This window comes from Trichosurus vulpecula, chromosome X (assembly GCF_011100635.1).
Source record: "Trichosurus vulpecula isolate mTriVul1 chromosome X, mTriVul1.pri, whole genome shotgun sequence".
NCBI lineage: Eukaryota > Metazoa > Chordata > Mammalia > Diprotodontia > Phalangeridae > Trichosurus > Trichosurus vulpecula.
Genome location: NC_050582.1, coordinates 53,015,591 through 53,029,926, shown reverse-complemented (window position 1 = coordinate 53,029,926; position 14,336 = coordinate 53,015,591). Strand labels below are relative to the sequence as shown.

General features: G+C 47.0%; 1 protein-coding gene across 1 annotated transcript; it reads left to right on the top strand.

Annotated features, from left to right (window-relative positions):
* Positions 1-6,224: 6,224 nt before the first annotated feature.
* Positions 6,225-14,004, top strand: ESX1 (ESX homeobox 1). The gene is made up of 4 exons (XM_036739831.1): positions 6,225-6,537; positions 6,583-6,901; positions 7,565-7,610; positions 13,504-14,004. The coding sequence occupies exons 1-4, from the start codon at positions 6,225-6,227 to the stop codon at positions 14,002-14,004; spliced, it is 1,179 nt and encodes a 392-aa protein (XP_036595726.1).
* Positions 14,005-14,336: the final 332 nt, after the last annotated feature.

Here is a 14,336-nt window from a genome sequence, read left to right as displayed (position 1 = left end):
TGGGAGGAATGACTAATTTACTTAAGATATTTAATTTTAAAAAACATATATTGTTGGGGTTTCATGAAAAACAACACTACTCGTCCCATTGATCTTATTAAGGATCCCTGTAGAATGGAGAGCATGGGGGTAGGTCATTTGCCCCCGCCAACCAGTTTGTAGATTCAAAAAATCCAAGAACCATGACCCTAGAACATCCATAGGTGAATCAGGCAGAATTAGAAATCACAGCTCTCTAGGGGGCAGGTTCATAGCTTTAGTGAATCCCTAATGTTAACCAGTAGAAACTACCTGCCCAGGTACCCAAGCCTAGCCATTTCTATGACTGGTGAAGGCCACTTTAAGCAAATTCATTTTGTGGAAAAAAAATCTCCCCCTAGAATACAAGCAAAAAAGCATAGGATGTTGGAACTGGGATAGGACCTTGGAAAAGTAGTTTGACCCTCTCAACAATATAAATGGGAAGAAGAAAAAAAACCAAAACTGAGTACTATGTAATTATAATGATGAAACTTAGTCCTGGAGACAGAAGCTGAGGTCCCACACTGTCTCCCAATTCATTTGTCACAGGACCCTAGGGGGTGGGGGACTCATCATTGGTCATTCCCCATCTTAATACCAGTAAAATTATCAGCTCTCATTCCCCTTATCCCCACTCTTGGGAGTCCACATTTGCTCAGGAGGAAATCCCCTCCCCCTCCTAGCTCTCCATATTTTCATGCACTCTGTCCTCCCCTTCCACTGAGCCCTCCCCATCTCTTCATTTCAGACTGCCCGCCCTCTGGCACTACCAGAAACTTGGCTTCACCAGGAGGCACTAATCCCTGGCTAGTCTCTCCAATACTGGATTTTCCTCTCATGCCTGAGGAGCACAGGGTGGGGAGGAGTAAGCACACTTTTCACTCATTTACCCCATTTCCACATCTCTCTCCCTCCCCACTCCCCCATTTGCCAGAGTGCTGAATTCGGAATCAGAGAGGCCTGAGTTGGAATATTGTCTTAGACAAGTGTTTAGTTCCTATTAACCTTGATTGTGACCCTGAGGCACTTGCATGACCTCTGTCACTCCTCCCCTGTGTAAAAATGTATACCAATGCCTATTTTGCAGGGTTGTTGTGAGAATCAAATCTAGAAACTGTTTTGCCCACATTCAAATGCTATATAAACATTGGCTATCATTACGATTATTAATAATTTCTTTTCCTTCAAGGTTCATCTTTTCCTATTACTATTTTGTCCAATTCCTTGTCAAAGCTGCCGACCTTCAGGTGATTTTCTTTCCTTTCTTGGGTTCAGTACGTGGCTTACAACATTCCTTTCCACCCAAGCCTCTACCTGGAAACACTTTTCAAGCCCGTTACCGCCTAGCAGCTCAGTGCATCCACCCCCACCCCCACTCCCAGCTGCAGTCCCAAAATTGACAACACCATCTTCACTCCACCTTGACCATACAAGGGATGGTGAGACCGTGACGCCGTTACCTCTCCATGAACCAGAACTTTGCGATTTCACTTTCCAAAACATAACATTCTATCTCACTCAGCCCCTCCCACCTCATCACCTCGCTTTGCCCTCACCATGACATTTACTTCTCCCTGTTCCCTCTTTTGATTGTCCCTGCTCTGTCCCCCCTTTTCTGTCTTTATAGACTTGACCAGGTAGGGGACCATCTCAAGCACATACTACCAGCCACGCCAGAATTTTCTGATTTTCCCTCTAAAATAGTTCTCAGTTCTCTCCGCTCTGCCGACCTCCCTCTGTCCCCACCTCCCTCTCAGCATCCTTATACATCTGCTACTTTTATTGAGAAAAAGAGGCGTTTGTTGCTAGAGACCATTCGATTTCTCTCCCCTCCCCCACTCCACACCTCTGTCCTCCTTTACTTCATCCTGTTTTCTCTGAGTCAGTCTCTTCACTTGTTGCTTTTCTCTCATCTTCCATCTCTCCTTATGCACTTCTTTGCAGTCTATGAACACGCGCACATCTTCCCATATTTAAACCTCTATTTAATTGTGATGTTTCTTCATACTTTCGTTCTGTTCCTTCAAAGCCAAAAATTCCTAGAAAGAATCGTGTACACTTGCTGCTGCTATTCCCTCACATTCCACTCAATTTTTAATCCCTCGTAGTGTGATTTCTGACACGACCACGTGACTGAAAAAGATGCAAAAAGCAGTAGACCTGGGTTCAAATCCTACCTGACCCTATCTGTGAAAGAGGTCATTTGGATAAGTCACTTATTTTTACTTCCCTGTTCCTCACCTTCCTCCTCTGTAAAACGAGGGGGTTGGAGTCTCTTCCTGCTCTAAATCTTTGATTCTATGAGATGACCCCCAATCTTTTGACTCTCACAACAGAAGAACGAACTGAAGGTCTGAGAGATAGGGTCATTGACGTGCCCACGAAAATGAGATCTCACAGGAGACTCTCCGGTTAGATGAGATCCAAACTCTGCCTCTGGGATTGAGGGTCAGTGAATGGAAGTGGTCACTCGGGGTAGCCAAGCCCTAAAGCTGAAGGACAGCTACTTGTACTGTCAGAATCTCCCAAGCAATGAATGTTTTGCACTCTTACATTTCTTCCCCAATTAGTTGGAAAAACGACAAAATCCCTGCTTTCCCACAAGGTTTGTTTCTTAAAGGATGTGAGGAAGATGGGATTAAGGCAGGGGGGACACAGAAAAGGGCAAAGTAGCCGCTGTCCAGAACCTAAGGGGGCAGTTAATGTCCGGAGTGTCTTGTGTCACTGTGAAGGCCTCCAGTCTCGCATAACTGTGGCCTACTGGACGTACATTCGAATTTGCGGATGTTTCTCCCCCCCCATCCCCCACCCCTCAGGGAGCTGGGTGCCGGGCAGGTTCAGACTATCAAAAGTATCCTTGGGGGGGTGGGGGGGTTGAGGAGTTCGCTTTCAGGACTGGCTCAGGAAAAGAAAGTGACAAGGCTCCGTGCCAATCACAAGCTTTGCCTCCAGCCTGAAGGGCTGTGGTTGGGGACCTCGGGGGAGCGACATTCCCTCCCCCCCTCGGTGGCGGCACAGTGGGTGGAGCAGGCGCTAAATTTAGCTCTCCACAGACGGTCCCTCACAACTCTGTGCTACGGCAGTGGAGATGCAGAGGGCACACCTAGTGTGCTACCCTGAGGCTCCTGGCACTAGCCAGGACGACTTGGAGACACCTTTCAGAAGACGCTGGCCTTCGCCTCCCCTCTCAGACATGTCCAAGCCGTGGCGCCCCGGCCGGGGCCAGAGGGTTCTTCCAGAGGGGGCAAACCCAGAGGTAGCTCCCGCGCAGCCTGAGATTGAAGAACCAGTAGACGGTGCAGACGTCGGTGTCCGTGTAGGTGACAGAGAAAGAAACGGAGAAGCGAACGGGGGCGACGGCGAGATCGGGAGAATGCTGTTGGCTGGTGCCCCCAGACGAGTGGGGGCTCCCCCTCAGGCCCCACCGCTGCACCCCCAGCCCGCGCTTCCGGCCGCGGCCGGTCCGGGGGTCTTGGCCCCCGACGGCTACCCAATGGTGCCGGCTTTCCATCCACCGCCTCCCGTGAACCGCTTCTGTGCACTTGCTCCGCTGCCCATCCCTATCCCCATCCCGATACCGTTCCCGAATGGACCTAACCAGTCCCAAACTCTGCATGTGATTACTTCTTATTTCATTGAGGAAGGCGAGGCTCCGGATCCCGAACAAGCAGCTTGGCAAGGTAAGCCCCGGGATCTGAAAGGGGGGGAAGAGTGGTGCTATGGAATTAGGGTACGGGTAGCGCGAGAGGTACTCTCTAAGTGGGCTAGGTCATGGCCTCAAATCTAACGGTTCCTGAGGCCCGCTTCACCCTTTCCACAAAAAAAAGAAAAAAAACACTGGGGTAAAGTGGAATCTTTTGTGGGGAGACGAGGGCGGACAACCAAGAGATCTCTGGATTCGGAGAGGGTAGGAAGTCTCTCACCCATCCCGCTGAGATAGGGGCAGGGCAGGGTGCCAAAAGAGAAATAGCACCGAGTCGGCCTCGGGTTGGCGGGGGTGTGGGGGGGGTAACTTCGGGCGGTCCCCAGTTTTTTGTGAGGGGCAACTACAAATAATGTGAACTGGGGCGGGCGTCCCTATTACATTAAGGCCGTCGATAATGCCTTCGACGAACCTTGGGGTCTGGGGAAAGAAAACGAGGGTGGCGTCCCATTTTCTCCACAGGAGACGGGCAGGGTGGGGGGATGGGGGCGGGGTCGTTGTCGGGGTACGGTAGCGCAGTGCGTGAGTGGTGCCGGGGGCCCCTAGAAGGCTAATGTCGTCGATAATGCCTTCGACGAACCTTGGGGTCTGGGGAAGAAAAAGAAGATGGCGTCCCATTTTCTCCACAGGAGACGGGCAGGGTGGGGGATGGGGGGCGGGGTCGTTGTCGGGGTACGGTAGCGCAGTGCGTGAGGGGTGCCCGGGGTTCCTAGAAGGCTAATGTCGTCGATAATGCCTTCGACGAACCTTGGGGTCTGGGGAAAGAAAAAGAAGATGGCGTCCCATTTTCTCCACAGGAGACGGGCAGGGTGGGGGATGGGGGCGGGGTCGTTGTCGGGGTACGGTAGCGCAGTGCGTGAGGGGTGCCGGGGGCCCCTAGAAGGCTAATGTCGTCGATAATGCCTTCGACGAACCTTGGGGTCTGGGGAAAGAAAAAGAAGATGGCGTCCCATTTTCTCCACAGGAGACGGGCAGGGTGGGGGATGGGGGCGGGGTCGTTGTCGGGGTACGGTAGCGCAGTGCGTGAGGGGTGCCCGGGGTTCCTACAAGGCTAATGTCGTCGATAATGCCTTCGACGAACCTTGGGGTCTGGGGAAAGAAAAAGAAGGTGGCGTCCCATTTTCTCCACAGGAGACGGGCAGGGTGGGGGATGGGGGCGGGGTCGTTGTCGGGGTACGGTAGCGCAGTGCGTGAGGGGTGCCCGGGGTTCCTAGAAGGCTAATGTCGTCGATAATGCCTTCGACGAACCTTGGGGTCTAGGGAAAGAAAAAGAAGGTGGCGTCCCATTTTCTCCACAGGAGACGGGCAGGGTGGGGGATGGGGACGGGGTCGTTGTCGGGGTACGGTAGCGCAGTGCGTGAGGGGTGCCGGGGGCCCCTAGAAGGCTAATGTCGTCGATAATGCCTTCGACGAACCTTGGGGTCTGGGGAAAGAAAAAGAAGATGGCGTCCCATTTTCTCCACAGGAGATGGGCAGGGTGGGGGATGGGGGCGGGGTCGTTGTCGCGGTACGGTAGCGCAGTGCGTGAGGGGTGCCGGGGGCCCCTAGAAGGCTAATGTCGTCGATAATGCCTTCGACGAACCTTGGGGTCTGGGGAAAGAAAAAGAAGATGGCGTCCCATTTTCTCCTGGGGAGATCACTGCGAAGGGGGGGTGCGGGGTCGTTGTTCGGCGATGGTAGCGCGGTGGGGGCCCCTAGAAACTGCTGCCACGGATGGATTCGTTCGCGGGCTTAGCGAAGGAACGTGTTGGAAGTGCGAATTTTCTCCTGGGGGAGGAAAACCCTGAGGGAGGGTTGCAGTTGGTAGCCTAGGTGCGCGCCTCACCCATTTCTGCCGCCCCCCCCCCCAGTGCCCTCGATCTGTTTCTAGTCAGAAAAGGAGGGTGCTTCTTGAATTTTCTCCTCAGAGATTACTGGGGTGGGGTAGAGTTGGTAGCATGGAAGCCCCCCACCCCTCATCCCCTGAGGTCGTGCCCTGGATAGAATGGGGGAGGGGAGGGAGTTTGCACAGTTTTTTCTGCAGAGGCTATCAAGGGGCGGGTGATGGGGGAGGAGGAAGGGAGGTGGAAGCGGGGAGGGTTAGGGGAGAGAGAGCGAGAGGGCACTTCGGCTCTGCTTAGCAACTTTAATCTAACAATTCCGCGGGGGGGGGGGGGGGCGCTAGTGGGGAGCCTCCATTTTCTCTACGGAGAACTTTAGGCTGGGGTAGGGTATCTGGGCTAGACGTCGTACACAACACTTTGGCAGCCATAGGGGCTTCTTGAGTTGGGTAGGGTCAAACTCCTCATAGCTGGAACCAAGGATGGGGGGGGCAGGGGGGAGGGGCGGGGAGGAGTGAGGTAGCTCGAGCCCCGCCCTCCCCCCCCCCTTCGAGGAGGGAGGTTTCAAATGCAAAGTTATTGCCGCAGAGAGTAGGAATCCCTCCACAGTTCCGTGCCGGCCGGACTCGTGCAGGAGGGCGTCCTTGTTTCGCTCCTGCCGTCGAGGCTATCAAAGGACGATGGCAGGGCGGAAGGCGGACGGGGCGCCCCCTCCTCCAGAGCCCCCTCTGAGATTGCAGAGTAGGGGATGGTTTGCCTTGATGCCCGTCGGGGCCATTCGCGAACGCCGCCCTCCTGTCTTTCCAGGCAATGAGCCCCAGGCGGCTGCACCCCAGTGGGAGGCCGAACCACCCCAAGTCCCTGCGGAGGCAGGACGCGAAGGGCGGCGGGTTATTGACCAGAGACGCCTTGATGCTCACCTTGCCGGCATGGGCCTCGGCGTCGGCCTCGGCCTCGAGGTTCAGGCGGGGCTGGAAGAACTCGTGCAGGCTGGCTGGATCAGAGGGGAGGAAGGAGCGGCGGCGGCGGCCGCCGCAGCAGCAGCAGGGGCGGCCGCGGCGGCGGCAGCTGGGGCGGCCGCGGCGGCGGCTGCCGGCGAAGAAAACGATAGAAACAGAAAAGGGCGGCCCCGACGCCAGCAGCAGCCCCGTGCAGAGCAGGCTCCCGCGGCCGCGGGGGCCCCAGAAGCCGGAGAAGACCCAGCACAGGCAGCAGGAGCCGGGCCGGCCCCTGCAGAAGCGGCCGGCGAACCCCAGAGACAGCAGCCGCGCCGCGTCCGAAACACCTTCACTGCTCTGCAGGTGCAGGAGCTGGAGCGCGCCTTTCAGGAGTCTCACTATCCAGACCTTGCGACCAGGTAAGGAGAGAAGGGGAGCGATGGCAGCCAGCGCTGGGCACCGCCACGCCTCCCTTTACCCGTGCCCGCCCTCCCTCCCTCCCTGTCCAGAGAAGCGCAACAGCGGCCACCCACTCACTCAAGACCCTTCCCCTTTACAACTACCCAGTGTGGGGTGGCACTCTGGACTCTGCCACCCTTCCACCTCCATTTTGCAAAGTACAGCTTTTCTCCAGTCACTTAGCCGACAACGGGACAGAACTGACTTTGCCCCTTGCCCTCCGCGTTTTAGTGTGGTCTTGGGGGTCTCCTTCATTAAAAACAGCAGAGAGTTTCTGGCTGGAAATTAATTTTGGGTTCCTGCCTGACCACCGATTTCATTGGATGTGGGGAGACTCCCGGTGTGGAAACTCTCTCCACCAGAGCAAGGACCAATGGCTGCCAGTGCCACGTGTTCGTTGTCATTTAAAACCTTGCCAGTAAAAAAAAGGTGACCCCCTTCCCACCTCCCTCTAAGGTGTCTGATCTAAAATACTCCTTAATTGAACCTGAAAATGAGTAGGAAATAAATTCATGTATGTTTCTACGTGAGCACAACCAGAGAAACAGGAGGTAAATCTGTGATTCTCCAACTCGAAACCTGATCATTAAACATTTGGCTTTCTGTTTGTTTTTCTCCCACAGAGAAGAATTAGCTGTTCGCCTGGACGTGACCGAAGCTAGAGTCCAGGTCAGTGGATCCTAAAGAATAAATTAGGAAGAGCAGCTACCCAAAAACATATTACAGGACTGGTCCACCCCGTTCCTAGCAACACTTTTTACTTCTACGCATTTTGCTATACTCTCTTTGGCTAAAACTTTTGGAGTGAGGCCAGTGGGGCAGTAGATTGGAAAAATAGTGTACTTTGGGGTAAGGAGTACCTTCCAACTCCCTACCTGAAATAAATGTACACTAATGATGAAGGATTTCATCCTTTAGGACGTAAGCTCCTTTGGAACAAGAATTGTTCGTTTTTGTTTTTGTTTTTTTTAGTATCCCTAGTGCCTAGCACAGTGTCTGAAACTTACTAAATGCTTGTTGATTGATCTGTCCATTGATAAATGCAATTCAGCACCTTACAGGGTTGATATGAAAAGGTAGGAGACTAAATCCATTGTATAGATTAGACCAGGGGTTGGCAACCTGGGGCCTCTAGGCCACGTGTGGCCCTCTAGGTCCTCCCTCAAGTACGGCCCTTTGACTGAATACAAATTTCACAGAACAAATACCCTTAATAAAAGGATTGGTTCTGTAAAACTTGGACTCAGTCAAAAGGCCACACCCAAGAACCTAGAAAGCCACATGTGGCCTTGACGCCACAGGTCTCCCAACCCTGAATTAGACACTTTTCCAGTGCCAGAACATATACAGGTAGGACTGAAGCCGAAGAGAACCTTACCAAGGAAAGTTCTACTGAATTAAATGACTTCTTTCTCACTGAAATTTAAAATATTTAGAAACCGAGTCTAGGGCAGCTAGTTGGCCAAAATGGATAGAGTTCCAGGCCCGGAGTCAGGAAGACTAATTTTCTTGAGTTCAAATCTGGCCTCAGACGCTTACTAGCTCTGTGACCCTGGGCAAGTCACTTCACCCTGTTTACCTCAGTTTCCTCATCTGTAAAATGAGCTGGAGAAGGAAATGGCAAACCACCCCAGTATCTTTGCCAAGAAAACCCCAAATGAGGTCAATGAAGAGTTGGACTTGACTGAAATGACTGAACAACAACAGTCTAGGAACTAACTAGTACACAAACAAAGAGCACTATTCAGTGTACAAATAACATACGCTAAATTAATCTTCCAACTGATAGGAGACACAGTGGTGGGCTTTTTAAAAAGCCATTAGCCAAGCAGCATCCCAAACTTCTGTTTTCCTAGAACTCTAGTGAATCAGAGGGACCTGGATGTTTCAGTTAGGATAGTTTAGACAGCCCTCGAACCCAGAGCAAAATGAGGACCAATTTTAAATTCCTACAACATTTTGTGTTGTGGATTTTTAATAAATTTAACTCTAGAAAACTTGAAGAAATGAGTGAAATATTATTGAGATAGTTTTTTTTTAGTTGCCTTGAACCCTGTAATCCAAACCAGGGTCTCAGTTACTGAAAGCTTCCTCTTTTGCAAGGCAAACATATTAATGCAGAAATTTGCACTTGCCAAGTTACTGACCTAGTCAGAGCCAATGAGGATAAAGGTGGGAAAAGAGAGAAAACGGGCAATGATGAGTGCTTTGGTTCTACTAACTACCCCCTCTCTCTCTGGGAGCAGCCCCAAAGTGGGATTTCTCCCTGTTTTCCACTTTGGGTCTCTGCCCTGTAGGGTCAAACTTGTATTCCCCAGGATTCTTAACGAATAGGGGATGAAATGTTCTGGGGCCAGAGAAGCTTCTTTGACTGCAGCCTTTATGGTTGAGAAGCATCTTCTAACTACCTCAGACTACTTTTCTATCCTGGTCAGAGCAGGTGCCGACCAATGAAATCACAGGGCTGGTGGGATTTAAAAAAAACATTTAAATAAATATATTTTTGAGAAATAGCTCATTTAGATTTATAGGATATATTTGTATTTGTAAAACAAAATACATTTAGGTTCAGATTATACATAAAGATATAGAACAGTTGCCTGCCTACATGAATAGAGAATGCTTCTTCCCTGAAAGTTCCAATGAAATCACAAGATTGGTGGGATTTTTAATTTTAAAAAAAGACTTAAATATTATTTAAAATATAAATTTATATCAAGTTAAATATATCCTATACATATTTGTATGTATTTACATTTAATATATGAATAATCTATTAATGTAATATATTGATGTGATAGAGAATCCATAAGTATTTTTATATTTGTATCATATAAAGTTGCAGACCTGGTGCCATTCTACAGTGGGAGATCCCTGTACCAATGCTATCACAAGTCCGGTGTGATTTTAAAATATTTAGACAAGATATAATTTATTTTATATATATATAATGTATACATGCATATATATTATGTACGTATGTAAATATAGATGTATATTATCTATATACATATATACATGTAATGTGCAGAATATATATTATATTAACATTATATGTGTTTATTTATAAAGCAGAAATGTATTTAGCTCTGTATGACATAAAGTTGCAGAGAGGGGCCAAGCTGTCGTGGCAGAAGGAGTTTGTTTGCCAGAGGTTCTAAATGCCAATGGAATCACAAGGTTACTGTGATTTTAAGATGCTTAGATCAAATACACATTTTAAATTTATATAAATGAATACATTTAATAAATGTGCACATGTTATTTATAAAGCACAAATATTTTTAGATTTAAAGAACAAATTGGCAGGGCAAATGCCAATCGGCATTGATAGAGGGGGTTGCTATGCTGGGAATTCCTTTTGCAAATATATACTTAGTTATTATCTTTTGCTATATGGATGTATATTATGTATTTCTAAACCATCTATATAATAAGGAAAATAAGGGAGGGAGAGAATTCCCTATACAAGTATATTGAGTGTGAGCCTTTAATATATGTGTATTATATATTTCCAAGCCATCTGTAATATAGAAATTTCAAGGAGGGAGTGATTTCCCTATACCAGTGAAATAAAGAGTGAGTTCAGTGGGATTTAAAATATTTAGATCGAATATATTTATACTCCTATAGATATCTATGCATTTATAAAGCATGACTATATTTCCATTTCTATAATGTAACATTGCAGAGTAGATGCCAACCTGCATTGGTAAAGAGAATTTCTTTTCCAGGAATTCCCTATACCAACATAAAACATAAGTCTGCTGTGATATTTTTCAGTAGTTAGATGAAACCATTAATAGATTTAAATTTATAGAATGAAAGTTCCCATTCAGATACTCACCTATATTGATAGAGGATTTTTTCTTTGCCAGGAAATCTCTGCCATACAAATGGAAATCTGGTGTGATCTTTTAATATTTAGATTTCTAGAATATGTAAACCATAAATATATTTAGATTTGTGTAATTTGGAAAGTGTCAGAGCAGGTGCTAACCTGCATTCGGAAAGGGAATTTCTCAACAAGGAGTTCCCTTCACTGATGAAATCACAGGTCTTGTGTGATTTTGAAAGCATCTGTATTAAAATATAGATGTTATGTTTATATTAATATTTATTTATATAATTGATGAAAACATACATTACTTAGAAATTATATTTATGAAATATATTAACATGCTATCAAAATCTTAATATATATCTGAATAATTTATATTCATGTCTATTTTAAAATTATACCAGAAATGGGATTTGGATTAGTACAGGGATCTCCTAGTCAAAAAAATTCCCTCTACCAATCCATCTGGGCACTTGCTTTGCAACTCTTTAGGTTACATAAATCTAAATATATTTGTGTTTGAGAAATATATTCTAAAATCTATTTAGATTATAGAATATATGTAAAACAAATTATATTTCTCAAAATGTGTACATCTATATTTATCAAATGTGTATAGTCCAGTGACTATCATTGAATCTTTATTCTGTCTAAAGTCTAAATCTAATTGAAGCTCTTTCCTGGCCTCAGTGATAGCATTTCTATGCCCAGTAGACACTACAAGTCAGGAATGGGAGGCTGAATTCCAGCTGCCACTAACTGGCTCTCTGACCTCAAGGAAATCCCTTCCTTTTTCTGGGCCTCAGTTTATCCATCTGTAAAATAACTGAGCTAGACTTAATGATATTTTATAGTCCCTATTCTATGAGTCTAGAGTTGTCTAGAACTATAATTAGAAGGATGTTGTACTGAATATATATTGAACCCCAGATATTTTCCCTCATGAAATGTCAGATGATGGTCATCAGTGTTTATTGATAATGGGTTTCCTCTTTATTCTAAAATCCACATATAAGCATCAAATGAGATTATGTATAGAAATCAATGTGTAATTGAAAGAACTGTATTAAGTAGCAGTGTAGTAGTAGTAGTGGTGGTGGTGGTGGTCATGGTGGTGGTGGTAGTAGTAGTAGTAGTAGTAGTAGTGGTAGTAGTAGTAGTAGTATTAGTAGTAGTAGTAGTAGTAGAAGATAATATTTGGAATTGTAGCACGTTGCCATTGGCTTCTTGGATTTTATCATTCCTTCTTTTCCCCCATCCAACAACAAAAAAGGAGACCCATGCCATAGCTTATGCACAAGACTTTACTTTCATTTTCTTGTTTTTTTTCAGTCAATTTTCTTTTGAGAATTTCCTAAGAGGTACTTCAGCGCCAAAGCTGGGCCATACCCCCTCTCATTTTCAATGTCCTATAGAAAATGTAAGGCCTAACAGCATCTGGCCACTCTAAAAGGGAGGCCAACTCATGAGGTCCCTATTTTAAAACGGCAAACAGAATGTTTGGGTATTGTGGCAGTGCCAGAAAGAGGACTTTGCCATCATCAAAAATGGCCCAAATGGAAAAAAATCACCAAATTAATAGATTGTAAATCTAAAGATGATGGTCACTTGTTTCCTTAAGGATGTCTTATCTAGGAGCCTTGGTTTAAAGAAAAAAGAAGGTAGCTGGTCAGGGAGGGGAAGTTCTGGTCTCCTTATCAACTGAATTTACACTCTCAAAGTTCTATAGCGCCAGAGCTGGAAAGGATCTCCTAGGCTGGGCAGTCCAACTCTCTGAATTCACAGAAGAGGAAATAGAGGTCCAAAGTGGGGAAGTAACTGGAACATTTGAGCCCAACTTCATCATACTATGTGGCCTCAATTCAGGGTTTGGAAAATATGGTCTCCATTATGTCTCTCTCCCTACCCCTTGAGATTTTACATCATGAAGAAAAACTAAGCCCCCCCCAACCTGTTCCTTGGTTCTCTAATAGAGTCCTGCCCTGGAGAGAACATGGGACTGATTTGTATGTGTACATAAGCATGTCTTGTGCCTTAAGATTTTTATTAATTGCATCCTCATTGCAAAGCCTTCCTCTTGGCTCTCCAGGGTCAAGTGATAATAGGAAACTATATTTTAAAATTGTATTTCATATTTACTAATGACATCTCCCATTTCTATAGCCCTTTGAAGTTTGTGAAATGGTTCACATACATTATTAACTCATCTGATCCTCAGCCTACAGAAGAGGAGACTGAGGCAAAGAAGTTTAATGGACTTGCCCAGTGTCACATAGCCAGTATTTACTGATGACCAACAATCTAACTAGTTGTCTGTGCTCAAGGAAAGAGATGACGTTCCATAATTAATAGAGATGGTACTCCTTCATTGTGGGTCAGTTCTGAAAAGTACAAGTGAAACTACTCCAAGTGAGAGAATAGAAGGTCAGAGCAACAAGGAGGAGGTATGGGGAGGTTTTAAATAACATTTTTATTGATTTTTCTGGTTTTATATTGCCTGTATCCCTCCTCACCTCACCTCTACCTCTTTGCCAGAGTCATCCCATACCACAAAGAATAGGAACGTGTTCATTGCCCAGCAGCAAATCCCCATTTCTTCCTCCAGATCCTTTCTTTTCCAATTAAAAATTGGGGTGGCATAGTGATTTTTCAAGTACAGTTTTAAGGCCATAACTTCTCAGTACCAAAATGACCCCTCTCTTTCTTTCTTTCTGAATGAAGGTTTGGTTTCAGAACCGTAGATCCAAAATGCGGAAGCGTGAGAAAAACGAGACGGTCAGAAGCTTCACTGCTGTCACCTTTACCCAGCCTCTAGGCTTCTACAGAGATGCCCAGTTTCCTGGAATCCCCGTGGATGGTCCCTGGAGAGGCCTGCCTTTTCCTGTAGCTGTGCCACACATGCCACCACCAATGGCACCAGCCATGGCCCCACCTATGGCCCCACCTGTAGCACCAGCCATGGCCCAACTCATGGCCCCACCAGTAGCACCAGCCATGGCGCCACCCATGGCCCTGCCAGTAGCACCAGCCATGGTACCACCCATGGCCCCACCAGTAGCACCAGCCATGGCACCAGTCATGGTCCCACCTATAGCACCAGCTGTGGCACCACCTGAGGCACCACCCGCAGGCCCAGGCCCTGCACCACCTGTTGGTGCCAACAACGTAACCTGGGCCTCTCTGTTCAGAGGTCCCCCAGGAAACCCCCCATTTGGAAAGTAATTCTTAAATTGAGCTCTCAGTATCTCCTTATAGCACACAGGCAAGGGGTTTATTTTCAAAGTTTGGGAATCTGACGTGCATTTCAAGTCTGTACGAAACATTGGTCTCTTTTTTTTTTTTGCAATACCAGTAAGTCTAATAATACCCCAGCAATAGTGGCATATGAACACCAAGCCCACAGGCCCCATGGTACTAGATTGTTCCTCCCACCCTTTAACCATAAGCCCATGCTGGATAGCTTAGTATGCAGTCTCTGGCCAGAGACATGTTTTTCTGCAACTATGAGGCTTCCTTGGCTTCATATGCTATTGATACCCTGGCTATCGTGAGTC

What these genes read in the sequence shown, in the direction of transcription:
- ESX1 (XM_036739831.1), top strand. Translation starts at nt 6,225, where the DNA reads ATGGCAGGGCGGAAGGCGGACGGGGCGCCCCCTCCTCCAGAGCCCCCT. An exon ending in GGAAGAACTCGTGCAGGCTG is followed by an intron (nt 6,538 to 6,582) that starts GCTGGATCAGAG and finishes CGGCCGCCGCAG; the next exon opens with CAGCAGCAGGGGCGGCCGCG. An exon ending in TATCCAGACCTTGCGACCAG is followed by an intron (nt 6,902 to 7,564) that starts GTAAGGAGAGAA and finishes TTTCTCCCACAG; the next exon opens with AGAAGAATTAGCTGTTCGCC.